The 27,976-nt window shown below is 43.2% G+C and overlaps 1 protein-coding gene across 4 annotated transcripts in view; it reads left to right on the top strand.

Annotated features, from left to right (window-relative positions):
• Nucleotides 1–27,976, top strand: part of adcy5 (adenylate cyclase 5) — a 429,739-nt gene that overhangs the window by 276,147 nt on the left and 125,616 nt on the right. For all 4 annotated transcript variants that reach the window (XM_072579926.1, XM_072579927.1, XM_072579925.1 and 1 more), the window contains exons 4-5: nucleotides 3,031–3,142; nucleotides 4,018–4,145. In XM_072579926.1, the coding sequence (XP_072436027.1) occupies nucleotides 3,031–3,142; nucleotides 4,018–4,145 (240 nt within the window). The remainder of the gene's footprint in view (nucleotides 1–3,030; nucleotides 3,143–4,017; nucleotides 4,146–27,976) is intronic.

The following is a 27,976-nucleotide window of genomic DNA, read 5'->3' as shown; positions in this document are numbered from 1 at the left end:
GGTGGTGGAGGGTTGTTTTTCAGACTAGAGGCCTGTGACCAGTGGAGGGCCACAAGGATCGGTGCTGGGTCCACTGATTTTTATTATTTATGTAAATAATTTGGATGTGAACATAGGAGGTATAGTTAGTATGTTTGCAGATGACATCAAAATTGGAGGTTTAGTGGACAGCGAACAAGCTTACCACAAAGTACAATGGGACCTTGATCAAATGGGCTAATTGGCTGAGGAATGGCAGATGGAGTTTAATTTATGTAAATGCAAGGTGCTGCATTTTGGAAAAGGAAATCAGAGCAGGACATATACACTTGATGGTAAGGGAGTGTTGCTGAACAAAGAGACCTTGGAGTGCAGGTTCATAGTTCCTTGAAAGTAAAGTCGCAGGTAGATAGGATAGTGAAGAAGGCGTTTGGTATGCTTTCCTTTATTGGTGAGAGTATTGAGTACAGGCATTGGGATGTTATGTTGCAGCTGTACAGGACATTGGTTAGGCCACTTTTGGAATATTGCATGCAATTCTGTCTCCTTCCTATTGGAAGGGTGTTGTGAAAGGGTTTGGAGTATTTGAGCTATAGGGAGAGGCAGAATTAGCTGGGGCTGCTTTCCCTGGAGCGCTGGAGGCTTAGGGGTGAACTTATAGAGGTTTATAAAATCATGAGGGGCATGGATAGGATAAATTAACAAGATCTTTTCTCTAGGGTGGGTCACACAGCGGGTGATGCATGTATCGAATGAGCTGTGGTGGAGGTTGGTACAAACAGGTAGATGAGAGTAAACCGGTTGATGTGGTATATATGGATTTCAGCAAGGCGTTCGATAAGGTTCCCCACAGTGGGACTTGATACAAAAATGTGCAGGTCAGGTGAATTGACCATGCTAAATTGCCCGTAGTGTTAGGTAAAAGGGGTAAATGTAGGAGAATGGGTGGGTTGTGCTTCAGCGGGTCGGTGTGGACTTGTTGGGCTGAAAGGCCTGTTTCCACACTGTGAGTAATCTAATCTAATCTAAAATGTGGAGGAATGAGATTATGGGAGATATAGCAGTTTGGATCAGTAATTGACTTGCTGAAAGAAGACAGAGGGTGGTGGTTGATGGGAAATGTTCATCCTGGAGTCCACTTACTAGTGGTGTACCGCTCGGGTCAGTGTTAGGTCCACTGCTTTTTGTCATTTTTATAAACGACCTGGAAGAGGGTGTAGAAGGGTGGGTTAGTGAATTTGCAGATGACACTAAGGTCGGTGGAGTTGTGGATAGTGACGAAGGATGTTGTAGGTTACAGAGAAACATAGTTAAGCTGCAGAGCTAGGCTGAGAGGTGGCAAATGGAGTTTAATGCGGATAAGTGTGAGGTGATTCACTTTGGTCGGAGTAACCGGAATGCAAAGTACTGGGCTAATGGTAAGATTCTTGGTAGTGTAGATGAGCAGAGAGATCTCGGTGTCCGGGTACACAGATCCTTGAAAGTTGCCACCCAGGTTGACAGGGTTGTTAAGAAGGCATACAGTGTTTTAGCTTTTATTAATAGAGGGATCGAGTTCCGGAAGCATGAGGTTATGCTACAGCTGTACAAAACTCTGGTGCAGCCGCACTTGGAGTATTGTGTACAGTTCTGGTCACCGCATTATAAGAAGAATGTGGAAGCTTTGGAAAGGGTGCAGAGGAGATTTACTAGGATGTTGCCTGGTATGGAGGGAAGGTCTTACAAGGAAAGGCTGAGGGACTTGAAGCTGTTTTTGTTAGAGAGAAGAAGGTTGAGAGGTGACTTAATAGAGACATATAAGATAATCAGAGGGTTAGATAGGGTGGACAGGGAGAACCTTTTTCCAAGTATGGTGACGGCGAACACGAGGGGGCATAGCTTTAAATTGAGGGGTGATAGATATAGGACAGATGTCAGAGGTAGTTTCTTTACTCAGAGAGTAGTAAGGGTATGGAATTCTTTGCCTGAAATGGTAGTAGGTTCGCCAACTTTAAGTACATTTAAGTCGTCATTGGACAAGCATATGGATGTACATGGAATAGTGTAGGTTAGATGGGCTTCAGATTGGTATGACAGGTTGGTGCAACATTGAGGGCCGAAGGGCCTGTACTGCGCTGTGATGTTCTATGTTCTATAATTACAACCTTTGAAAGGCATCTGGATGGGTTTATTAATAGGAAGGGTTTAGAAGGATATGGATCAAGTGCTGGCAAATGGGACTAGATTAGTTTAGGATATCTGGTCGGCATGGACAAGTTGGACTGAAGGGTCTGTATCATCTCTATGACTCTGTGATTCTCCCACTGATGCACCATCTCACAAGTTATACACAACAATTCACCAAAGCCAGCACTTTTCTAACCCATAACCACCACCATCTGGAGAGACAAAGGCAGCAGATACATGGAAACATATCACCTGCAAGTTCCCTTTCAAATCTCTCACTACCCTGACTTGGAAATATATTCCTTGAGTGTCACTGGGTCAGAATCTTGAAAATCCATCCCTAACTGTCTACAGAATGGTTATCCAAACGTCAATTAGCCGAATTTCAGATTTTCCAAACAAGATCTCAAGGTCCCATAAAAGCGTTATCCATTATCCAAACAATCAGTTATCTGCACAATCAGTTATCTGAACAAAATCCTCCCTTTGGATAATTGAGGTTGTTCTGTAGTGGGTCTCCTTAGAGCTAAAGGACTCTCGTACTTCAAGAAGGCAGCTCACTACCACCTTCTCAAGGCATGTGCAATAAATGGTGGCCCATTCAGTGAAGCCTCGGCTCATTGAATGAAGAAACAAAATGTTATTTCTTATTTTCCTTTTTAATGATCAGTGTTTGTGACTAGGCTTCTCCTTTGCTGTTTAAATGATTAAAATTGCCTGACATGACCATTAGGAGAGCCCATTACTGCTGCGCAGATGATTGGCTTCGTTGTTTCAGATCATTTCACATACTTTAAACCTCTTCATTACCTTTTATAGTCAGCTGTTCTGCGATTAAAATCTTTTCCTTTCTTTTCTTCTTTGTCTCCTGTTTGTCTGTTCCAGCATCCTCTTTGCAGATATCGAAGGATTCACCAGTTTAGCCTCGCAGTGCACAGCCCAGGAACTGGTCATGACACTCAATGAGCTCTTCGCCAGATTTGACAAGCTTGCATCGGTAAGTGAGTGCTGATTGCCTTGTCCTATCCAGCTATTGCCTCTTCCGTAGTTACTTCGGCGGCCGCAAGCTTCATAGAACATAGGAATTTGAAGCAGGTGTAGGCCATTCTGGCCCTTGAACCTGCTCTGCTGTTCGATAAGGTCATGGCTGATCTGATGGTGACTATCGCAACAATTTTCTGACTGTCGCCTCCACCCATTAACCCTGGATACCCTGTCAAACTAAATCCATGTAACTCAACTTTGAACATCATCAATGACCCAGCCTCGGCTGCTTTTGAGTGAAACCATGATATGGAGGTGCCGGTGTTGGACTCGGGTGGACAAAGTTAAAAATCACACAACACCAAGTTATAGTCCGACAGGTTTATTTGAAAGTAGAACCTTTCGGAGCGCTCTGACAGTTTGTACTTTCAAATAAACCTGCTGGACTATAACCTGGTGTTGTGTGATTTTTAACTTTTGAGGGAAGAGAATGCCAAAAACTTTGTGAGAGATTTTTCGTCTTCTCCTTTTCAAAAGGGAGACCTCATATCTTTAGACTATAGCCCCTCTTTTGAGGCGTCCCCACGAGGAAACATCGTCTCAACACCTGCTCTGTCAACCCCCCTTAGAATATAGTGTGTTCCAATAAGGTATTTATTCTGGGAAACTCCAATGAGTGGAGGCTTATCCTTTTCTCATGAAACAAATCCCTCCATTCCAGAAGTAGCCAAACTTTCTCTGTTTGCTTCCAATACAAGTGTATACCTCCCTAAGTGAGGGGACCACAACTAAGTGAACAATAGCACTATCTGCAGGCTTGAATTGGTTCCTTCTCCAGCGGTCTTCTGATTCCTTATTTTGTTTCTCTCTCTCCTGTTACTCTCCCAGGAGAACCACTGTCTGCGAATTAAGATCCTGGGTGATTGCTATTACTGTGTGTCAGGACTACCAGAAGCTCGAGCAGATCATGCGCACTGTTGTGTCGAAATGGGGGTGGATATGATTGAGGCTATTTCGTAAGTATGACAACTGTTCACCTTAACCATATACCACTTTGCTGCGTGGGAGGTGTTCATTCTTTCTCTGTGTCTTACTGAATAACTACTGGTGTAGGAGGCAAACCAGGAGTTTAGGAGCTGCAGTAAGCAGATGAATGGTGATCTTCTGACAACAGCGAGATACTAAATAGTTGCCCACACACTTTATAACCCCAGATCTAAAGAATACATTTGTCTTCTTTCATGACCATAAGACAATAAGACCATAAGATGTAGGAGCAGAAGTAGGCCATTCAGCCCATCAAGTCTGCTCTGCCATTCTGATGAACCTCATCTCCACATTAGTGCCTTTTCCACATTAGTGCCCTTGGTTTCCTTACTGATTAAAAATCTGCCCATCTTAGCCTTGAATATACTTAACAATGCAACTTCACGAGCCCTCCACAGAATTTCACAGATTCATGACCCTCTAACAGCAGAAGTTCTTCCTTTTGAAAAAAACCTCTTCCTCTTCCCCATCTTAAATGTGTGACCGCATATTGTGAAATTATCATCTCTAGTTCTAGACTCTCACACAAGGGGAAAGAACCTTTCCACATCTGCCCTGTAAAGTCCCCTAAGAACGTTCTATGTCTCAATAAGGTTGCCTCTTACTCTTTTATGTTCAGGCCCTTTCCACTTAGCCTCTCGTCATTAGACAGTGTGAGTTTTTTTTATTCAATCATGGTACTTGGGGCATGGTGGCTGGGCCAGTATTTATTGCCTGTCCCCTCATCGCCCTTGAGAAGGTAGTGGTGAGCTGCCTTCTTGAAATGCTGCAGGTCATGCTCTGGTAGAGAGACTCACAATGCCATTGGGAAGGTAATTCCAAGATTTTGACCCAGCAGCAGTGAAGGAACAACAATGTATTTCCGGTGGCTTGACGGGGAACTTGCAGGTAGTGGGGTTCCAAGTACTTATTGCCCTTGTCCTTCGAGGTGGAAGTGGCCATGTGTTTGGAAGGTACGTCTAATGAGCCTTGATAAAGTTGTGCAAATATCTTGTAGATAATACACACTGCTGCTCCTGAGCTTCAGTGTTGGAGGCAGTGGATGCTTGTAGATGTGGTGCCAATCTACTGGGCTGCTTTGCTCTGGATGGTGTCAAGATTCTTGAGTTTTGTTGCAGCTACACCCATCCAGGCAAGTGGGGACTATTCCATCACACTCCTGACTTGTCCATTGTACATGGTGGCTTGGCTCTGGGGAGTCAGGAGGTGAGTTACAGACTGCAGTGTGCTTAGCTTTTGACCTTCTCTTATAGCCACTGGCAATGGTGTAGAACATTGTGCAATCATTGCTGAACATCCCCAATTCTGCCCTTAGAATGGGAGTAAAAATCATGGAGTCATAGAGACGTACAGCACAGAAACAGACCCTTTCGTCCAACTCGTCCATGCCGACCAGATATCCTAAATTAATCGAGTCCCATTTGCCAGCATTTGGCCCATAGCCCTCTCAACCCTTCCTAGTCATGTACCCATCCAGATGCCTTTTAGAGTTCATAGAATCCCTACAGTGTGGAACCAGGTCATTTGACTCAATAAGTCCACACCGACCCTCCAAAGAGTATCCCATCTAAACCCATTCCCTTACACTATTACTCTACATTTACCCCTATCTAATGCACCTAACCTACAGATCCCTGAACACTATGGGTAATTTAACATGGCCAATTCACCTAACCTGCAAATCTTTGGACTGTGGGAGGAAACCGAAATACCCGGAGGAAGCCCACGCAGACACGGGGAGAATGTAATTGTACCAGCCTCCACCTCTTCTTCTGGCAGCTCATTGCATATACTCACCCCCTCTGCGTGAAAAAATTGCCCCTTAGGCCCCTTTTAAATCTTTCCCCTCTCACCTTAAACCCTCTAGTTTTGAACTTCCCTATTCTGGGGAAAAGACCTTGTCTATTTACTCTATCCATGCGCCTCATGATTTTATAAACCTCTATAAGGTCACCCCTCAGCCTCCGACGCTCCTGGGAAAACAGCCCCAGCCTACTCAGCCAGGATCTCTCCCTCTTGCACAAACCCTGGCAATCCCTGCAACATCCTTGTAAATCTTTTCTGAACCCTTTCAAGTTTCACAACCTCTTTCCGATAGGAAGGAGACCAGAATTGCACACAATATTCCAGCAGTGGCCTAACCAATGTCCTGTACAGCCACAACATGACCTCCCAACTCCTATACTCAATGCTCTGACCAATAAAAGCAAGCATACAAACGCCTTCTTCACTATCCTATCTACCTGCAACTCCACTTTCATGGAACAATGAACCTGCACTCTGAGGTCTCTCTGTTCAACAACACTTCCCAGGACCTTACCATTCAGTGTATAAGTCCTGTCCTGATTTGTCCTTCCAAAATGCAGCACCTTACATTGATCTGAATTAAACTTCATCTGCCAAATCCTCAGCCCATTGGTCCATCTGATCAAGATCCCGTTGTACTCTGAGGAAACCTTTTACAATGTCCACTACACCTCCAATTTTGGAAATGATTGATGAAGCAGCTGAAGATGCTTGGGCCTAGGGCACTATCCTGAGGAACTCCTGCAGAGTTGTCCTGGAGCTGAGATCACTGACCTCCAACAACCACAACCATCTTCTTACGTGCCAAGTGTTATATTCCAGATCAGACCCCTCAAAATATTTAAGATGGTAGCCTAGACCCTAACCTTTTCTTATTTTAAAGGCAGATGTAAAGTGGGTGTTCCATTTTTGATGCAACTGGTCAAACCACTCTGTTAAGCAAAGCAATTTATTTAAACATTATAGTCAAAATACAAACAAACAAAAGAGGAATTTAGAAAAACTTAGCTTTTAGAGTCATAGAGATATACAGCATGAAAACAGACCCTTCACTCCAACTTGTCCATGCCGACCAGATATCCTAACCTAATCTAGTCCCATTTGCAAGCACTTGGCCCATATCCCTCCAAACCCTTCCTATTCATATACCCATCCAAATGCCTCTTAAATGTTACAATTGTACCAGCCTCCACTACTTCCCCTGGCAGCTCATTCCATACACGCACAACCCTCTGCATGAAAAAGTTGCCCCTTGGGTCCCTTTTATATCTTTCGCCTCTCATCCTAAACCTATGCCCTCTAGTTCTGGACTCCCCCGCCCCAGGGAAAAGACCTTGTCTATTTATCCTGTCCTTGCCCCTCGTGATTTTATAAACCTCCGTAAGGTCACCCCTCAGCCTCTGAAGCTCCAGGGAAAACAGCCCCAGCCTGTTCAGCCGAATAAAAGATACAGTACCTATCTTTAATTAGCTGTTCCATATAGCAGCATCCCATAATCATGCCACTTGGCAAAAAGATAAATTTAGACACAGATTCTTATACGCCGTTCAATATCAAGCAAGATTTCAGAGGAAGTCACAGTTAGGGATCATTTCCTACAGCTCCAACTCTTCTGGGATGCAAATAGCTTCAGCTGCTACAGCTAAAAAAAACTAAAAAGCCTGATCTGGGAGAACTGGCCACTTCCCTTCCGTTGTTACATCTGTTTTAAAACAAAAACCTAAAGGCCTCTTAAATTATTGACTTAGGCTGGTTCCAGTAGACACTTTGGTATATCTGCTTTTACAACCTCTCTTCAAAAAAATCCAGGACAAAATAACCTTTATTTAAAGTGACAGCATTGTCACACAGGCATGACACCAAGCAACAGAGAGATTGTCCCGATTCCCATGGATTCCATTTTTGCTTGGGTTGCTTAATGCCACACTTGGTCGAATACGGCCTTGATGTCAAGGGATGGCACTCACACCTCACCTCTGAAATTCAACACTTTTGACCATGTTTGACCAAGGCTGTAATGAGTCAGGAGCTGAGCGGTCAAACCGGGAGTACACACTGAGCACGTTATTGCTGACCAGGTGCTGCTTGACAGCACTGTTGGTTACACCTTCTGCCACTTTACTGATGATCAAGAGTAGACTTAATGGGGTGGTCATTGGGCTGGGCTGAATTTATCCTGCTTTTCATACAGAGGATACAATTGCCATGAAGATGCCAATGTTGTAAGTGTACTGGACCAGCTTGGCTGGAGAGCAGCAAGTTATGAAGCACCAGTCTTCAGTACTATGGCCAGAATGCTGTCAGAGTCCATAACCTTTTCAGTATCCGGCCCCTTCAACTGTTTCTTCATATCACATGGTCTAAATCGAATTGGTTGAAGACTGGCATCTTTGATGCTGGGGACCACTGGAGGAGGCTAAGATGGTTCATTCACTTGACATATCTGGCTGAAGATCGATGCAAATGCTTCAGCCTTATCTTTTGCACTGATGCGTTGGGCTCTTCCATCACTAACATGGTCAATCACTCCATTCCCTTCTTTGTCATCATCCACTTCAGGTAACTACTAACTCACCACATAAAAAGAAGACTTTTAATGAAGAAGTGCCTTTCATAACATCCAAAGATGCTTCAGTACTTTGGGGAGGAGGTTATGACCCTGGATTGTAATGTCATTTGACGAATTGTTGAAAACCCCAGGCTAATGCTTTAGCAAAATGGGTGTAAATCTCACCATGAGAAATGGTGAAATTTGAGCTCAATAAAAATCTGAAATTGAAAAGCTGGCCCAACAATGACCATATAACAACTGTCCATATAACAATGACCATATAACAAAAAGCCATCTGATTGACTAACAACCTTTGGGGAAGGTAATCTGCTGTCCTTACCTGGTGAAGCCTACATGTGACACCAGACCCCCAGCAATGTGACTGACACCTAAATGCCCCTGAATTGGCCCTAGCAAGCCACTGAAATCAAGGGCCAGTTCGACATGGGATACAAATGGTGGCTGAGCCCACATCCCATGAACAATTCTAAAAGTTACTTATAACATGTCAGAAAAGTAGCAGCCAGTTTGTCCAAGCAAGGACCCAGATACATCAGTGAAACGTTCTAATATAAAACAAAGAACTGTGGATGCTGGAAGTCTGAAACAAAAACAGAAATTGCTGGAAAAACTCAGCAGGTCTGGCAGCATCTGTGGAGAGAAAGCAGAATTCATGAATCAGATTCAGTGACCCTTCTTCAGAACAGCAAGTTGGGTTAGAATCATAGAATCTCTATGGTGTGGAAGCAGGCTATTCGGCCCACCAAGTCCACACCAACCTTCTGAAGAGCATCCCACCCAACCCAATCCCCCTACCCTGTAACTCTGCATATCGTATGTCTAACCCACCTAGCCTGCACATCCCTGGACACTATGCGCAATTTAGCAAGGCTAATCCATTTAAGATTTTCCATGCAATTTCTCTTTTTGAATTAAATTGAGGCAAAGATTGAAGGATCACTGGCCAAAAATTTCCATGTGCTTTTTCAAAATCATGGGATGTCATGTGACCACCTGAGATGACAGATTGGGTTTTTGGAACAGAACTGAACTGAAAGCCAGTGTTTCCATAAGGTATTCCCTCAGTACTACATTGGGAGTGTTAGCCTATGTACTTCAACATTCAAGAAGGCACCTCATGGCCATCTTCTCAAATTGTCCTTCTTAAGGGCACCTCGGCATGGGCAACAAATGCTGACACAGCCAGCAACACCCACGTTCCACGAATTTAAAAAAACTTAAATGGAATTTGAATTCATAACCTACTGTCTTAGAGGCAGCATGCTACAGAGCAACACCAGACCCCCAGCAATGTGATTGACACTTAACTGACCCCTGAATTGGCCCTAGTAAGCCACTAAAATCAAGGGCCAGTTCAACATGGGAAACAAATGGTGGCTGAGCCCACATTCTATGAACAATTTAAAAAGATACTTAAAACGTGTCGGGAGAAGTGGCAGCCAATCACAATAGCCATTGACGTAGTCACAAATGGTGGACATGCACCGTACACTTTGGTAAGTCTTAATGGAAACAGCTGGCTGTGGGCCACATGACAAAGTTAATTCAGTTTTCACTACATTAGGCTTCTGACAGTATTTTGGGAATCAGACTCCACAGGTCTGCCTGTTCTCATCATAAACTACAAGGACTGTCTAACTCTTTAAGAACGAAAGTCACGATTGCATTAAGTAACACCTTTCAAAACTGCACAGACATGCCAAAGACACTCTGAGCCAATGAAGTATTTTTGAAATTGAGATTCAATTGTAAGTTAGGAAGTACAATGTTTAATTTGTACGTAGAAATCTCCGATAAACAGCAGTGCAAGATCAACCAGGTTTTGGGATGTTGGTGGGATGTTCTCTACCTATGCTTACCTGAGAGGGCACCTGGCAACTTAGTTGATCATATCACTCAAATAACAGCACCTGAAACAGTGCAGTAGTCTTTCACTACTGTACTAGATTGTCATCTTTCATAGAAAAGTACAGCACTGAACAGGCTCTTCCGCCCATGATGATACTGGCTTAGTCTGGATTTGTACCCACAACCATTCTGACCCAAAGGCAAGAGCATTGAGCCATGTCAACTATTTTGCCAATCGCTACTTTCAGGTCTTTTGGGATCCTTGCATTTTCATCTTGACAGCACATGTCATCTGCCTGAGAAGGCAGCCTCCCAGAAACATTAAAATTAGCCTCCAGTGAGGTTGCAATGGCGCTGAGAGAAGGGACCAGACAAGAGGAAATGTTTCAGAAATACAGACCCTTTGTGGTCTGACTTCTCTGGCTTCACACTGAGGGGATGTATTAAAAGCTGTGAAATAGAGATTTAACAAGAGCGCTGACACAGTCCTTGCTGTCCTGTCTTTTCAGATTAAGATATCATCCAAATTAATTAGCAAAGTGTCTGTAATTGTAAAATGTCTTATTTAAAAACCGGTTTCCATTGTAGACACGAGCTAATCCCAAGGGACGTTCCTTTGATAACGAGACACAGAAATGTAATCCAGTCTTGGTATCACAAACTGCCCTATTTTTACTCATGAGTAAATTGAAATTTTATCATTATTATGGGGCAAAATCAGTGGAACTAAAATAAGAATCATATCTTTGTAAGTACATAAGCTCATGCATTCAAAACAGGAACAGGACTAGGCCGCTTGAGCACATTCTGACATTTAGTAAAATCATGATTATTCTGATTACTCCACATTCCCACATAGTTCTGATATGTTTTCAGTCCCAAACTAAATGGAAATGCAACCACCTATGCCTCAAAAACATTAAAAACTCTGCTTTCACTACTCTCTGTGAAAAAATGTTCTTCTCATCTCTGTCTTAAATGAGCACCCCTTATTAAAGATGGCATAAACCATAAGATATATGAACAGAATTTGAACATTCAGCCCATCGAGTCTGCTCCACCGTTTGAACATGGCTGATATGTTTCTCAATTCCATTCTCTCGACTTTTCTCTCTAACCCTTGATGGCCTGACTAATCAAGGATATCTTTCTCTGGCTTAAATATTCAATGAGTTGGACTTCAAAGCCTTCTGCAGCAATGAATTCCACAGACTCAACTTTCACTGAAGAAATTCCTTCTCAACTCAGTTCGAAAGTGTTGTCCCTTCACTGTGAAGCTGTGCCCTTGGGTCCTAGTCTCTCCTGCTAGTGGAGACCTTTTCTCCACGTGCACTCTATTCAGGCCTGTCAGTGTTCTGTAAGTTTCAATGAGAACCCCCCTCTCCCAATCTGCATCAAGTACAGACCTAGAGTCCTCAATCACTCCTCATATGACAGGCCCTTCATTCCTGGGACAATTTCAGTAAATCTCCTCTAGACCCCTTCCAACACCAGAGCATGTTTCCTTAGATATTGGGCCCAAAGCTGCTCATAATATTCCAAATGCATGCTGACTAGAGCTGTATACAGCCTTAGCAGTACATTTCTGCTCTTGTATTCTAGTCTGTCGAGAACAATGCTAATATTGCATTTGCCTCCCTGACTGCCATCTGAACCTGCATGTTAACTTTGGGAGAATCATGAGTGAGGACTCCGAATTCAGTTTTTGCTTCAGATTTCTGAAGCCTTTCCCAAATGAGAAAATAGTCTATGTCTCTATTCTTCCTACCAAAGTGCATGACTTCACATTTTCCCATATTGTATTCCTTCTGACACTTGTTTGCCCACTCTCGAAGCAAGTCCTTCTGCAGCCTGTGCTTTTCCTGAACGTTTTCTGCTCCTTCACCTTTCTTTGTGCCATCTGCAAACTTAGCAACAATGCCCTCAGTTCCTTCATCCAGATCATTCATGTGAATAAATGTGGCCTACCAGGGAGAAGGCAATTCTGGATCTGGTGTTGTGCAACGAACCTGATTTGATCAGAGACCTCGAAGTAAAGGTGCCATTAGGAGGTAGTGACCAAAATATGATAAGTTTTAATCTGCAATTTGAGAGGGAGAAGGGAGAATCGAAGTGTCAGTGTTGCAGTTGAACAAAGGGGGTTATGGAGCTATGAGGGAGGAGCTGGCCAAAATTCAATGGTTCAATACCCTAGCAGGGATGGCAGTGGAACAACAATGGCAGATATTTTTGGAAATAATGCAGAAGGTGCAGGATCAGTTCATTCCAAAGAGGAAGAAAGATCCTAAGGGGAGGCAAGGGTGGTCCTGGCTGACGAGGGAAGTTAAGGACTGTATAAGGACTAAAGAGAAGAAATATAATATAGCAAAGATGAGCGGGAAGCCGGAGGACTGGGTAACTTTTAAAGAGCAACAGAGGATAACTAAAAAGGCAATACATGGAGAAAAAAAATTAGGTACGAAGGCAAACTGGCCAAAAATATAAAGGAGGATCATAAAAGCTTTTTTAGGTACGTGAAAAGAAAAAAACGGTTAAGACTAAAATTGGGCCCTTGAAGACAGAAACGGGTGAATTTATTATGGGGAACAAGGAAATGGCAGAAGATTGAATAGGTACTTTGGATCTGTCTTCACTGGAGAAGACACAAGCAATCTCCCAGATGTAATAGTGGCTGAAGGACCGTGGGTAATGGATGAACTGAAGGGAATTTATATTAGGCAGGAAATGGTGTTGGAGAGACTGTTAGGTCTGAAGGCTGATAAGTCCACGGGGCCTGATGGTCTGCATCCCAGGGTACTTATGGGAGGTGGCTCTAGCAATTGTGGACGCATTGGTAATCATTTTCCAATTTTCTACAGATTCAGGATCACTTCCTGCGGATTAGAGGGGGCTAATGGTGTCCCACTTTTCAATAAAGGAGGGAGAGAGAAAACAGGGAATTGTGGACCAGTTAGTCTGACACTAATGGTGGGGAAGATGCTGGAATCAATTATAAAAGATGAAATTATGACTCATTTGGATAGCAGTAACCGGATAGGTCAGAGTCAGCATGGATTTACGAAGGGGAAATCATGCTTTACTAATCTTCTGGAATATTTTGAGGATGTAACTAGGAAGATGGACAAGGGAGAGCCAGTGGATGTAGTGTATCTGGACTTTCAGAAAGCTTTTGATAAAGTCCCACATAGGAGATTAGTGATCAAAAATGGGCACATGGTATTGGGGGCAAAATACTGATTTGGATCGAAAATTGGCTGGCTGACAGGAAGCAAAGAGTAACGGGTCCCTTTCAGAGTGGCAGGCAGTGACCAGTGGGGTACCACAAGGTTCGGTGCTGGGACTGTAACTGTTTACAAAATACATTAATGATATAGATGAAGGTATTAAAAGTAGTATTAGCAAATTTGCTGATGACACAAAGCTGGGTAGCAGGGTGAAATGTGAGAAGGATGTTATGAGAATACAGGGTGACCTGGACAGGTTAGGTGAGTGGACAGATGCATGGCAGATGCAGTTTAATGTGGATAAATATGTGGTTATCCACTTTGGTGGCAAGAACTCTAAATGGAGTCAAGCTAGGTAAAGGGAAGATCTAGGTGTTCTTGTACATCAGTCAATGAAAGCAAGCATGCAGGTACAGCAGGTAGTGAAGAAGGCTAATAGCATGCTGGTCTTCATAACAAGAGGCATTGAGTATAGGAGCAAAGAGGTCCTTCTGCAGCTGTACAGGGCCCTGGTGATACTGCACCTGAAGTATTGTATGCAGTTTTGGTCTTCAAATTTGAGGAAGGACATTCTGGCTATTGAGGGAGTGCAGTGTGGGTTCACAAGGTCAATTCCCAGAATGGCAGGACTATCATATGTTGAAAGATTGGAGTGACTGGGCTTGTATACACTTGAGTTTTGACGTATGAGAGGGGATCTGATTGAGATGTATAAGATTATTAAAGGATTGGACACTCTGGAGACAGGAAGCATGTTTCCGCTGATGGGTGAGTCCAGAACCAGAGGACACAGTTTAAAAATAAGAGGGAGGCCATTTAGAACAGAATTGAGAAGAAACTTCTTCACCCAGAGAGTGGTGGATCTATGCAATGCTCTGCCCCAGAAGGCATTGGAGGCCAAGTCTCTGGATACTTTCAAGAAAGCGATGGATAGAGCTCTTAAAGATAGTGGAATCAAGGGTTATGGGGATAAGGCAGGAACAGGTTAGTGATTGTGGATGATCAGCCATGCTCATAATGAATGGTGGTGTGGGCTCGAAGGGCCGAATGGCCTACTCCTGCACCAATGTCTATTGTCTACTGGTCCCGACACAGACCCCTGCAGAACTCCGCTTGTCACCAGCTGCCATGCTGAAAAAGACCCCTTCATCCTCACTCTCTTCTGCCAGTCAGCTAATCCTCTATCAGTGCCAGTACCTTGCTCTTAACGTCATGGGCTCTTGTCTTATTTAGTAGCTTCCTCATGGCACCTTGTCAAAGGCCTTCTGGAAATCCAAATTGATCACGTTCACTGGTTCTCCGTTGTCTAATGTGCTTGTTACCTCCTCAAAGAAATCTAACAGATTGGCCAGGCATAACCTCACCTTAATAAGCTGTGCTAACTTAGCCCTATTTTATCATGCACTTCCAAGTACTCTGCAATCTCACCTTTAACAATCTACTCTAACACCTTGCCAATGACCGAGGTCAGACTAACTGGCCTGTAATTTTCCATCTTCTGCCTCCCTCAATCTGAAACAGGGGTGTTACATTAGTCATTTTCCAGTCTTCTGGGCACTGCTGACTCCAGTGATTCCTGAAAGATCACCACCCATGCCTCTATAATTTTCTCAGCTATCTCCTTCAGAACTCTTGGGTGTAGTCCATCTGGTCCAGGTGATTTGAACTTTCAGTTTCCCCAGCACCTCCCCCTTAGTGATGGCCACTATACTAACCTCTGCCCCTGACGCTCTTGTCATCCTAGTAGACGTCTTAGTCTCTTGGTCTTCAAGAACCCCTTCAAATTAATTTGCTACCAAATACTCACCAGAAGCATAATAAATAGCACCAGAGGTAACTAGCATTGACTGCATAAATTTTCCCTGATGGTTTAACAAATCAAGGTATCATCAGCTGTGGTAATGAAATTGGGAGGACAGGCAAGTCCCAGTTTAAGGCCTGTGATAGGTTTAGGGTTAGGGTTAAAGTGGAATTTACTGACTTGAGCCAGCCTGCCACTAGGGTGTGCTGCAGGTTTGCTACTTTGTGGTAGCTGAGAAGCAGTTGAGAGAGGGAGTTGTGGATCGGGAGTGGCGGAATGGGAACAGGAGGCTGGAGATATAGTCATAGTCAAGAAGGGAGGAGATGAGAAGGGATGGGGGGACTGGAGAGATGGAGACAGAATACAGTGGTGGGGGGGGTAGGGGTGGTGAAGAAAGAGGATGGATGGATGCAGAGTGAATTATCAGCTGGTGTTCCTGATAGAACATAGAACAATACAGCACAGAACAGGCCCTTCAGCCCACGATGTTGTGCCGAACATTTGTCCTATCTTAAGCACCTATCCATGTACCTATCCGATTACCGCTTAAAGGCCACCAATGATTCTGACTCTGCCATCCCACAGGCAGCACATTCCATGCCCCCACCACTCTCTGGGTAAAGAACCTACCCCTGACATCCCCCCTATACCTTCCACCCTTCACCTTAAATTTATGTCCCCTTGTAACACTTTGTTGTACCCGGGGAAAATGTCTCTGACTGTCTACTCTATCTATTCCTCTGATCATCTTATAAACCTCTATCAAGTCATCCCTCATCCTTCGCCGTTCCAATGAGAAAAGGCCTAGCACTCTCAACCTATCCTCTTACGACCTATTCTCCATTCCAGGCAACATCCTGGTAAATCTCCTCTGCACCCTTTCCAAAGCTTCCACATCTTTCCTAAAGTGAGGCGACCAGAACTGCACACAGTACTCCAAATGTGGCCTTACCAAGGTCCTATACAGCTGCAACATCACTTCACGACTCTTGAATTCAATCCCTCTGCTAATGAATGCTAATACACCATAGGCCTTCTTACAAGCTCTATCCACCTGAGTGGCAACTTTCAAAGAGCTATGAACTTAGACCCCAAGATCCCTCTACTCCTCCACCTTACTAAGAACCCTACCGTTAACCCTGTATTCCGCATTCTTATTTATCCTTCCAAAATGGACAACCTCACACTTGACAGGGTTGAACTCCATCTGCCACTCCTCAGCCCAGCTCTGCATCATATCTAAGTCCCTTTGCAGCCGACAACAGCCCTCCTCAGTATCCACAACTCCACCAATCTTCGTATCATCCGCAAATTTACTGACCCACCCTTCGACTCCCTCTTCCAAGTCATTAATAAAAATTACAAACAGCAGAGGACCCAGAACTGATCCCTGCGGAACTCCACTTGTAACTGGGCTCCAGGCTGAATATTTACCATCTACCACCACTCTCTGACTGCGACCGGTTAGCCAGTTCTCTATCCAACTGGCCAAATTTCCCACTATCGCATGTCTCCAGACGTTCCACATAAGCCTACCATGGGGAACCTTATCAAATGCCTTACTAAAATCCATGTACACTACATCCACTGCTCTACCCTCATCCACATGCTTGGTCACCTCCTCAAAGAATTCAATTAGACTTGTAAGGCAAGACCTCCCCCTCATAAATCCGTGCTAGCTGTCCCTAATTAAGCAGTGTCTTTCCAGATACTCATAAATCCTATCCCTCAGTACCCTTTCCATTACTTTGCCTACCACCGAAGTAAGACTAACTGACCTGTAATTCCCAGGGTTATCCCTATTCCCTTTTTGGAACAGGGGCACAACATTCGCCACTCTCCAGTCCTCTGGTACCACCCCCGTTGACAGTGAAGACGAAAAGATCATTGCCAATGGCTCTGCAATTTCCTCTCTTGCTTCCCACATAATCCTAGGATATATCCCATCAGGCCCGGGGGGGCTTGTCTATCCTCAAGTTTTTCAAAATGCCCAACACGTCTTCCTTCCTAACAAGTATCTCCTCTAGCTTACCAGTCTGTTTCATACTCTCCTCTTCAACAATATGGTCCCTCTCATTTGTAAATAGCTTCCATTGGAGAAAGGCTGGTCAAGTAAGGACAGGATTGGAGCCTTCACAGTCATCCCTATCGACTCAATTATAGACCCTATACTGCCAAGAGTAGTCATTCGGATGAGCTGTCAATAGTTAGCTACAGACTGTCATAATTTCATGCCTTCAAAAGAGGAAAGAGGTCAAATGGACTGCAGTTAAGGAGCTGATTTGTGACAACTTGGCATAGTTGCCAAATCTTCATACATGCAAGATATTTGATATGTATAGGTTTTCAAAATGGCATATCAGACCAAGACAAAAATGAGACAAACAGGTGGCTGGAAGAACACAGCAAGCCAGGCAGCACCAGGAGGTGGAGAAGTCGACATTTTGGGTCAAGACCCTTCTTCAGGACTCAATCCCTTCATTCTCAAAGTCAATCTTTAACTTCTCCATTCCTCATTTGTAATATATCCAAATCCTTCCTTCTAAATTCGTGAGAATTGGGGGTTAATAAATTCGAACAAGGACTCATGGTGCAGAGGTCGTGTCCCTAACTCAGGCCAGGAAGCCCAGGTTCAAATCACAATGGCTGCAGAGGTGTGTAATAACATCTCTGAATAGAATGATCAGAAAAATATCCTAAACTCTGTCTGGATTAAGGTTTGCTCAAAGACTGCTCAGGCTGCATGTAATTAGTCAGATTGCATAATTAATTAGAATGAGGCCAAGAAGATCAGTCAGCAGAACCATGTGAGGAGCCAGTTTATATTGGCTGCCCAAGGTCTTTTCTGTTTAAACAATTACCAGAACCAATGAGGCTCACTTAGGCCTGGATTTGGTCACTAGCAATAATGAGGCCTGGCTTTCGTAATAAGCCAAGATGAAGCTAAAGATAAGTTCCAGTACTGAGTGATGATGCCTGGCTATGATAAACATTAGCGTGCGGGAACTCAGTATGTACAAAGACAAGAGAATCCAGAAATGTAGTTACTTAAGGCAGATAAGTTTTAGGCGAACGTTAGCAGTGGTGTTCAACATTATAAGGGTTTAAAGTAAATGAGGAGTAAATCTTCAATAGTAACTTTCAAATGAATTAGATAAATATTTGACAAGGAAACAAACAGCGCATAAGGAATGACCTGGGGATTTGAGACTAGTTAAGTATTCCTTTGAAAGGGCTGCATAGACACAGCAGACTGAATAGCCTCCTCCATTGCTGAATAATCCTATAAGGAAAAAGACCTAAATTTGTGACACTGGTAGAAAAAAAGTACTTATTATTGAAGTTTAATTATAAAAGAAAAGCTTGTATTCATGTGACATCTTTCCTGACTTCAGAATATCCCAAAGTGCATTGCAACCGATGAAATATCTTTGAGTTGTGGTTACAGTTATGATGTAGGAAACTTAGCCAGGCTGATTCCTGAGATGCCATAACTGACATATGAAGAGAGACTGGATCAGTTAATACTATATTCACTAGTGTTTAGAATAATGAGGGGGGGAGTTTTTAGAAACCCATAAATTTCCAACATGATTTGACAGGGTAAATATAGGAAAGATGTTCCCAGTGACCAGGGAGTCCAGAATCATCGGTTGCAGTTTAAGGATACAAGTTAAGCCATTTAGCACTGAGGTGAGGAGATTTTTTTTCAGCCAGAGAATGGCAAGCCTATGGCATTCTCTACCACAGAAAGTGGTTAAAGGCCAAAACATTGAAGGAAAGTTCTTAAGGCTAAAGGGAATAAGGGGAGTATGCAGGAACAGGGTACCAAGTTGGAATGATCAGCGGTGGCCAAATTGAATGATGGAACAAGCTCAAAGGGCTGAATAGCCTAACCTTGCTCCTGGTTTCTGTTTCTGTTGTCCAGACTAATTTTGCAGAGATAGTTTCCAGCATCAACTTTAGGATAAAGACCAGGCAATCTGCTTTTTTGGTTGAAAATATAGTGGGAGTAAGCCATTTGGACCCTCCAGTCTGCTCGACTTTTCGATGCAATCATGGATGATTAGCTACCTAAATCCACTTTCCCGACATAACCCCATATCCCCTTGATTCCCTTAGTATGTGAGAATCTGTCAGTCTCTCTCTTGAATGACTGAGCATCCATTGTGCTCAGGGATCAGACTGGGATGTGTTCCAAAGACATTTGGGAGAGTTTCCTGTTGTTCAGTCTGAGAGGCCTGTGGGCAGCAGAGGGTGATAAATTTTGGGAGTGGTGGTATTATGTAGAAATTGAGAGGCACTGGAGATTTAGTGGAAGAGATGTGGCTGGTGAGGGTGGTAGAGATCGAGGGGTGTGAAGATTCTGGGTACAATATGTGGCTGAGGAGGAGGGTTGTGGAGGTCAAACAGTTTGGAGATTAGGGGACAAGATGTGGCTGGAGAGAAGGGGTGTGGAGATCCGGGGAAATAGATATGGCACGGAATGGTTTGGAGGTTGAGGGTTGTGGAGATTTGTGGGAAGAAATGTGGCAGGTGGAGTTGGAGATCGAGGGATGTGAAGGGTTAGAGGAAGAGATATAGTTGGGGAGAGGGGATGGAGACTGAGAGTGTGGAAATTAAAGAACAGATGTGGCATGGAAAGGGGGTTGTTCGAGATAGATGGGTTTGGAGATCTAGGGGACAAGATGTGACTGTGGGGGATTGAGAAGAGTAGCTATAAAAGGATATGGAGATTTGAGGAAAGATGTGGTGTTGAGGGGGTGGGCAGTGAAGTCTCCAGTTCAGTTTAATATCACATCAGAAAGACAAGCCCCTCCATCGGTGCTGCATTTCTTCAGTGCTGTCACTGCCAATGCTAGCCTGGAGTGGGAATTGAACCCACAATCTCTTGATTTAAATGACACATTACATTCCTTGTCCATTGTTCCCTTGAATGAGTGTTTGATGTCTGCAGCTATCCAAAAAAGAACGATAGTCTATTAGCAGCAATTTGATCATGATAGAACTTGTCCTGCACTGTTACCTATCAATATTTCAAACAAATAAAAAGGAATTAAAACTGAGTGGATATGACCCAGCAGGGCCGATGTTATCTTAATTCATGACGACATTAAAATTTCATTCTAGCATTTAACAGAGCAGTGCAGAATGCTTTCAGATGTGGGGGTGACTTTTGTATGGATTTAATCTGTAACATCTGGAATGAGCAAGTTGACTGCCGATTCCAAGCATGAACTCTTCAAAGTAATTCCGATTTCTGTCGCTTTTTATGGAACAACTTTTAAAAAAGGAAGGCTTGCATTTGTACAGGGCTGTCCAAAGTCCGCCAAAGAACTTTAGAACCAATGAAGACCTTTTGAAGTGCTCTCACTCTTATAATATAGAAATCACGGCAGCAATTTGCAGAATTTTCCTACAAACTGCCGTGCAATAACAAATATATCTGTTGCTTTGGTGACGTAGGATAGATATTGACCCAGACACTTGAGAGAACAATTTTGTTCCTTTCCAGATAATGTCATTGAATCCAACATGTTCACTCGTAAGGAAAGCATAACATCTCATTTGAAAGAAAGCATTTCTATAGTACAGTGCTCTCTCAGTTATCATTCCAGGATGTTTTGCTCAAGTTTTTGGAACGGACACTCACAATCTCTGTTCTGATACTGAGCCATAACTAACTTGACAAAGATCTATCTTTTTATTCCCATCCCTCAATGTCATTCCATTGTTTGTACGCTCCCATTTCCTGTTTCTTTTCCCTAAAATATATTAATTTTCACAGTTCGCTGGAATAAATGTGTCGGCCATCTGTTTTCCAGTTTCACCAGCCTTCCACGACCCTTTATCTGCTTTCCCCTTCATTTTGGCATACTCAGAGATTGTGCTTTCTACATCCAAACTCAAATTATCTATAGATGCATCTTCTACCCTGCACTGCCATCCATTCTCCAATCTCAGTGAACATCAGTTTATCCTGACTTATTGCTTTCTGCCCATTATCTAACTCTCTCTACAGTCTACTCCATTTCCTCTGACATCTGAATTTCTCTAACGATTCTGTTGTGGGGCATTCTAGTAGCAGCCTTGTGGAAAGTTCATCATTTTAAAAATATTTTTTCGTGGGAAGTGGGCTTTACTGGCAAGGCCAGCATTTGGTGTATAGAACAGTACAGCACAGAAACAGGCCCTTCGGCCCATGATGTTGTGCCAGTTTAGACAATCCCTTCTACCTGCCCTCAGTCGACATCCTCCATTCCTTGCATTTTGTGTGCTGACCTGAAAGTCCCTTAAACGCCACTTTGTTTCCCATCCCTAACCACCATTGAACTGAGTGGCTTGCTAGGCCATGTCAGAGGGCATCCATATCGGTCTGGAGTCACGTGTAGGTTTTCACAACAATTGATGATAGTTTCTTGCCATGTGTGGAAGCATTAACCTGGCTCCTTCTAGCTGAGGAGCTGGTGCAGGGGAGAAAGGTTTACATTTTTGGATCATTAGAATCTCTTCTGTGGTAGAAGTGACCTGTACAAGAAGGACGGATTGCACCTAAATTGGAAGGGGACTAATACATTGGCAGGGAGATTTGCTCGAGCTGCTCAGGAGGATTTAAACTAATAAGGTTGGGGGATGCGGAGGGGAGGTGAGATGGGATTCAGGGAGATAGTAAGTATAAAGATCAATCTGAGACTGGTACAGTTGGGAAAAGGAGCAAGTCAAACAGTCAGGATAGGCAGGAACAAAGCAGAGAACCAGGTAGGACTGATAAATTAAACTGCATTTACTTGAATGCAAAAGGCCTAACAGGGAAGGCAGATGAACTTAGGGCATGGCTCAGAACATGGGGCTGGGATATCATAACAATTACAGAGACATGGCTCAGGGATGGACAGGATTGGCAACTCAATGTTCCAGATTATAGATGCTATAAGAAGGATCGAAAGGGGGATGAGAGGAGAGGGAGTGGCGTTTTTGATTAGGGATAACATTATGGCTGTACTGAGGAAGAATATTCCTGGGAATATGTCCAGGGAAGTTATTTGGGTGGAACTGAGAATTAAGAAAAGGATGATCACCTAATTTGTATTGTACTATAGATTCCTCCAGTCGTCAGTGGGAAATTGCAAAACAAATTTATAAGGAGATCTTAGTTATCTAAAAATAGCAGGGTAGTTATGGTAGGGGATTTCAATTTTCCAAACATAGACTGGAATGTTAAGGGCTTGAGTGGAGAAGAATTTGTTAAATGTGTACAAGAAAATTTTCTGATTCAATATGTGGATGTACATACTAGAAAAGGTGCAAAACCTGCCCTACTCTTGGGAAATAAGGCAGGGCAAGTTACTGAGTGGGGGAGCACTTTGGGTCCAGCAATCATAATTCTTTTAGTTTTAAAGTAGTGATGGAAAAGGATAGACTGAATCTAAAAGTTAAAGTTCTAAATCGGAGGACGACCAATTTAGGAAGGTTAGCTGAATGGCTGATTTGCAATGCAGAGTGATACCAACAGTATGGGATCAATTCCTTCACTAACTGAGGTGATCATGAAGGATTCTCTGTCTCAACCTTTACCCTCACCTGATGTGTAGTGACCCTCAGGTTAAAACACCACAAGTTGCCTCTCTCTAATGAGGGTGCAGCTCTGTAGTCTGGTAAAATTATGACAACTTTACCTTTACATTTTGGTCAGATTTAAAACTTCTGTTTTTCTTAGGATAAGATATGCTTTAACAACAGCTCTCTCATTTGGCCTTCCACCTTTAATTCATTACATACATATGCACCTAGGTTTCTGTTCATGTACCTCACTGGAATAGCACATTTCATTGTTTTACTATTTCTCCATGTTCTTCCTACCAACACTTGTCACGTTACGCTTCTCTGGATTGAAAATTATCTGCCACCTAGCTGTCCACTCCACCAACTTAACAATGTCCTTTTAAAGCTTCGATTCAAACATGGACAAAAGCTGAATTGCAGAAGTGAATTGTGAGTGACATTTCTTGACATCAAGGCTGCATTTGACCAAGTATGGCATCAAGCAGCCCCAGCAAAACTGGAATCATTGGGAATCGGGGGGAAAAGCTCTCCACTGATTGGAGTCATACCTGGCACATAGAAAGACAGGTGTGGTGGTTGGAAGTCAGTTACCTTAACTCCAGACATCTCTGCAGGAGTTCCTCAGGTTAATGTCCAAGGCCCAACAATCTTCAGCTGCTTCATCAATGCCTTTTCCTAATTAGGGTCAGAATGGGGATGTTTGCTGTTGTTTGCACAATGTTCAGCACCACTCACAGTTCCTCAGATATTGATGCAGCCGATATGCAAATGCAACAAGACTTGGACAATATCCAAGCTTGGGGTGACAAGTGACAAAAGTAACATTTGGTCCACACAAAAGCCAAGCCATGACCATCTCCAATAAGAAGCAAATCTAACCATTACCCCTTGAGATTCAATGGTGTTACTGTAACTGAATCCCCACTATCAACATTCTGGGGATTACCATTGACTAGAAGCTCAAGTGGACTTGCCAATACAATAACTACAAGAGCAGAACAAAGACGAGGAATCCTGCAACTAGGAACTCACCTCCTGACTCCGTCATCTACAAGGCACAGGTCAGGAGAGTGATGGAATACATCCCACTCGCCTGGATGGGTGCAGCCCCAACAACACTCAAGAAGCTGGATACATCCAGGTCAAAGCAGCCTGCTTGATCAGCACCACATTCACAAGCATTCACTTCCTACAACACTCAGTGTGCTATCTACAACATGCACAGCAGGAATTCACCAAAGATTCTTAGACACCAACTTCCAAACACGCAGCCACTTTCATCTGGAAGTACAAGGGCAGCAGATACATGGGAACAACACCACCTGGAGGTTCCCCTCCAAGCCACTCACCATCCTGACTTGGAAATATATTGCCGTTTCTTTATTGTCGCTGGGTCAAAATCCTGAAATTCTCTCCCAAAGGGCATTGTATGGCAACCTACAACATGTGGACTTGAGTGGTTCAAGAGGACAGGTCACCATCACCTGCTCAAAAGCAGCTAGGGATGGGCAATAAATGCTGGCTGAACCAGCAATGCACACATGCCATGAGTGAATATATAAAAAACAAACTCTGCTCTGAATTATATACATTGTGGAATTCTAATAGTTCTGGGAAAGATGGGCACAAATTTGAAGAGCGATATTTAGAGAATTGAGAGGAGAAAAGGGGAAATTGAATTGAATTAGCTTTATTGTCACATGTACTTGCCTGAATACAGAGAAGAGTCACCACTTAAGCTGCCATCTTAGGTGTGGGTTCTTGAGTACAAATTCTTAGGGAAAAGAAATTAGAAAATAGGGAAATAAAAGGTCCAGTACTGCAGACCTTCAACAGTAGAAATTCAAAAGCAAAGCGATAAAAAGTTAAGAATAAATCCTTCCACAATAATATAATAAGGAAAAAGAAAACAATGAATTTAAGACAAAGTCTACCTGAGTTCATTTCATGGCTCTGGGCTTGAGCCTCTGACCACCTCCCACCCCCCCCCCAGCCATCGTCGAATTCCTGGCCAGACCCACCACAATGTCAAAGAAAACGTCACCTGGAGTCAAATTGGAGATATTTCCAAGGATGTTGAGGTCAAGGGGTTTTTTTGATAAGGGACATTGATAGCACATCTGAAAAGGAGAGTAGGTCAATACCTGAAGAAAGAGAAGCATGAACAATATTGGCGAAGGTGGAGACCAAAAGTGAATGTCGGGTGGTCAGCAGTTTAATGGGAACGGGATTGAGAAAGCCAGAGGTTGGGTCTCATACATAAGATAAGCTTGAGAAGGTAATGGAGGGAAGATGGCAGAGAAACTAAAGAAAGCTGAGGGTTCAGGTAGGGCAGGGTGTTAGCGTTAAAATTAGTTTTATTGTTTCAGCAAGTGGGAAGGAGCGACATTGCAGAGGCAGCTAAATGTGAAAGTCTTAATCTTGATGATAAGGAATTCTGTGAGTTCCTTACAAATGTTGTTGGAGGTGCAGATGGAGGAATTTAAAACCACAGATAGAAAAATCTCTCTAGTACACAGAAGGAAAATGCAACAGATGGCAATTAAAAAATGTGCTTCCTCGACAAAAAGACAGTGCTTTGAAATAGATTTCATTCTAACTCTCTAGGGCCTCCACAGGAGATAGATGTGGTGCTGGAAAAGCATAGCAGGTCAGGCCGCATCTGAGGAGCAGGATGCTGCCTGACCTGCTGTGCATTTCCAGCACCACTCCCTCGACTCTGATCTTCAGCATCTGCAGTCCTCACTCTCTCCACAGGAGGTAGGAGAACAAAGAACAAAGAAAATTTACAGCACAGGAACAGGCCCTTCAGCCCTTGAAGCCTGAGCCGATCCAAATCCACTGTCTAAACCTGTTGCCTAATTCCTAAGCATCTGTATCCCTCTGCTCCCCACATACTCATGCATCTGTCCAGACGCATCTTAAATGAATCTACAGTGCCTGCCTCTATTACCTCTGCTGGCAACGCATTCCAGGCATCTACCACCCTCTATGTAAAGTACCTCCCGCGTGTATCCCCCTTAAACCTTTTACCTCTCACCTTGAAAGCATGACCTCTCACCTTGAAAGTGTGAGAAGGACCATTTTCCAAACATGCGCCCTTTTCACATTGGAATTCAAGATTTGAAATATAACAGAAATTCCACACAATAAAATTAATGAGTGGAATTTTCACTGGCACTCAGTGTCAAATTCCAGCATGTGCTTCCATTGCACAAGGACACCGAAACCAAACCCTGTCAATCACAGTCTTTTCCAGCCAGAATTGCTACCTGATATACAAATCTGAATGCATTTAATCATGATAAGCCAAGTTATGCAGTTGTCAAGCAAGCCGCAAACCTTACTTTTTAGTCACCTCCAACCCAACCCACTTGTCTAATTTCACCTTTTTCTTCCACTGACTGAGACCAGGAAATGTTCCAATGAACCTTAGGTCTACTCTGCTGCCAGTTGACAAATATATTGTGATGCAACATAGCGGCTAAAGGCTACAGCATGAACAAAAAATAAGTATCACCATGTTCTGTTGTTAATTGCTGTCCAATGTGTCTTGCAAGTAAATGGAAATTATTTTAGGGAATAATCAACACTGACTGTGATCTTGAAATTGCATGCCGGCATTCATTACAAATGTACCAGAGGAAGAAAATGATACTCACTGCATGGATCAAGTTTGCTTTTACTTTCTTTTCATCACCAGCTATAAGGAAGAACAATCTTCTGCCCTTCACTGCCTTCAGTCATTTCCTTCTTTCTCAACCCTCGCCTCCTCCACCAACTCTATAAAAATATGAATTAACAGCAGGAGTTGGCTACTCAGCCCTCAAACCTATCCTGGCATGTGTAAAATCATGGCTGATCTGATACTTTCATATCTACTCCTGATGTGTTTTGATTCCCTTGTCAACACAGAATCTGTCTAATTTAAGCTTAAACATATTTAATTACTTGCCTTCGCTGCCTCTGGGGAAGAGAGTTCCAAAGCCTCGCAACTTTTTTTCATTATTCATGGGATGTGGATATCACTATATAGGCCAGCATGTACTGCCAATCCCTAATTGTCCAAAGGGCAGTTCAGATCAGTTGTAGTTCTGGAGTCACATATATGCCAATCAGGGATGGCCATACAGATTTCCTTTCCATTAGAAAACCAGATGGGTTTCTATAAACAAGTGACAATGGTTAGACTGTATGCTTTTCCTACTCCCAAACTTGTGTTGAATTCAGATTTCTCTATCTGCTAAAGTGGGATTTGAATCCATGTCTCTGGAACATTAGCCCCCACTTCCGGACTACTAGTCCCATGACATTACCACCATGCCATTATGTTCTCTGTCATCTCACCCTTAAATGGAAGGCCCCTTACTTTTAAACATTCTTGAAAACACTGACTGTTTCTTGAACAATGGAAAATCCTATTCTGTGCCCTGTGCCAAACTGGCAGTGGCAACATTATTAACCTAGCTGTCCTCAAGAATAAAAACAAACATAAATCAGAGATCTCTGTCTGAACCATGATTGACACACAATTCTATTCAGGAACAATCGCCGTTGTACAGTTCTCTCTTCAAATTATTTTATCTTACCATAAGCTTATCTTGTGACTGAGTTTGCAAGTGTTCTGTGAAATTTAATCATAGAGAGTCCAAGGAGTTCCAGAAAATAGGAGAACAATGTTTTGCAGTTAACAAACAGACAAATTCCAAAAGACATTCGGTATGCAAACAGAGTTAATCTACCTTGTTTCACTTCAGTAACAAAATTGCTTTTGCTCAAACTGGTGCCACATTTCCCACATTACAACAGTTACTACCTTTCGGTATTTCATTCACTGCAAAGCATCTTGTGATGTCCTGTGGTTGTGAATGGCACATTGTAAATGCAAATCAAAGTTTTAACTGGAATCCATCATTCTAGACAAAATCAGTGAGCCTTTGGAAATAGTGAGGGGACCCAAGATCCAGATTGGAGGCTGTATGTATT

Source organism: Chiloscyllium punctatum, chromosome 10 (assembly GCF_047496795.1).
Source record: "Chiloscyllium punctatum isolate Juve2018m chromosome 10, sChiPun1.3, whole genome shotgun sequence".
Classification (NCBI taxonomy): domain Eukaryota; kingdom Metazoa; phylum Chordata; class Chondrichthyes; order Orectolobiformes; family Hemiscylliidae; genus Chiloscyllium; species Chiloscyllium punctatum.
This window is presented reverse-complemented; position numbering and strand designations above follow the sequence as displayed.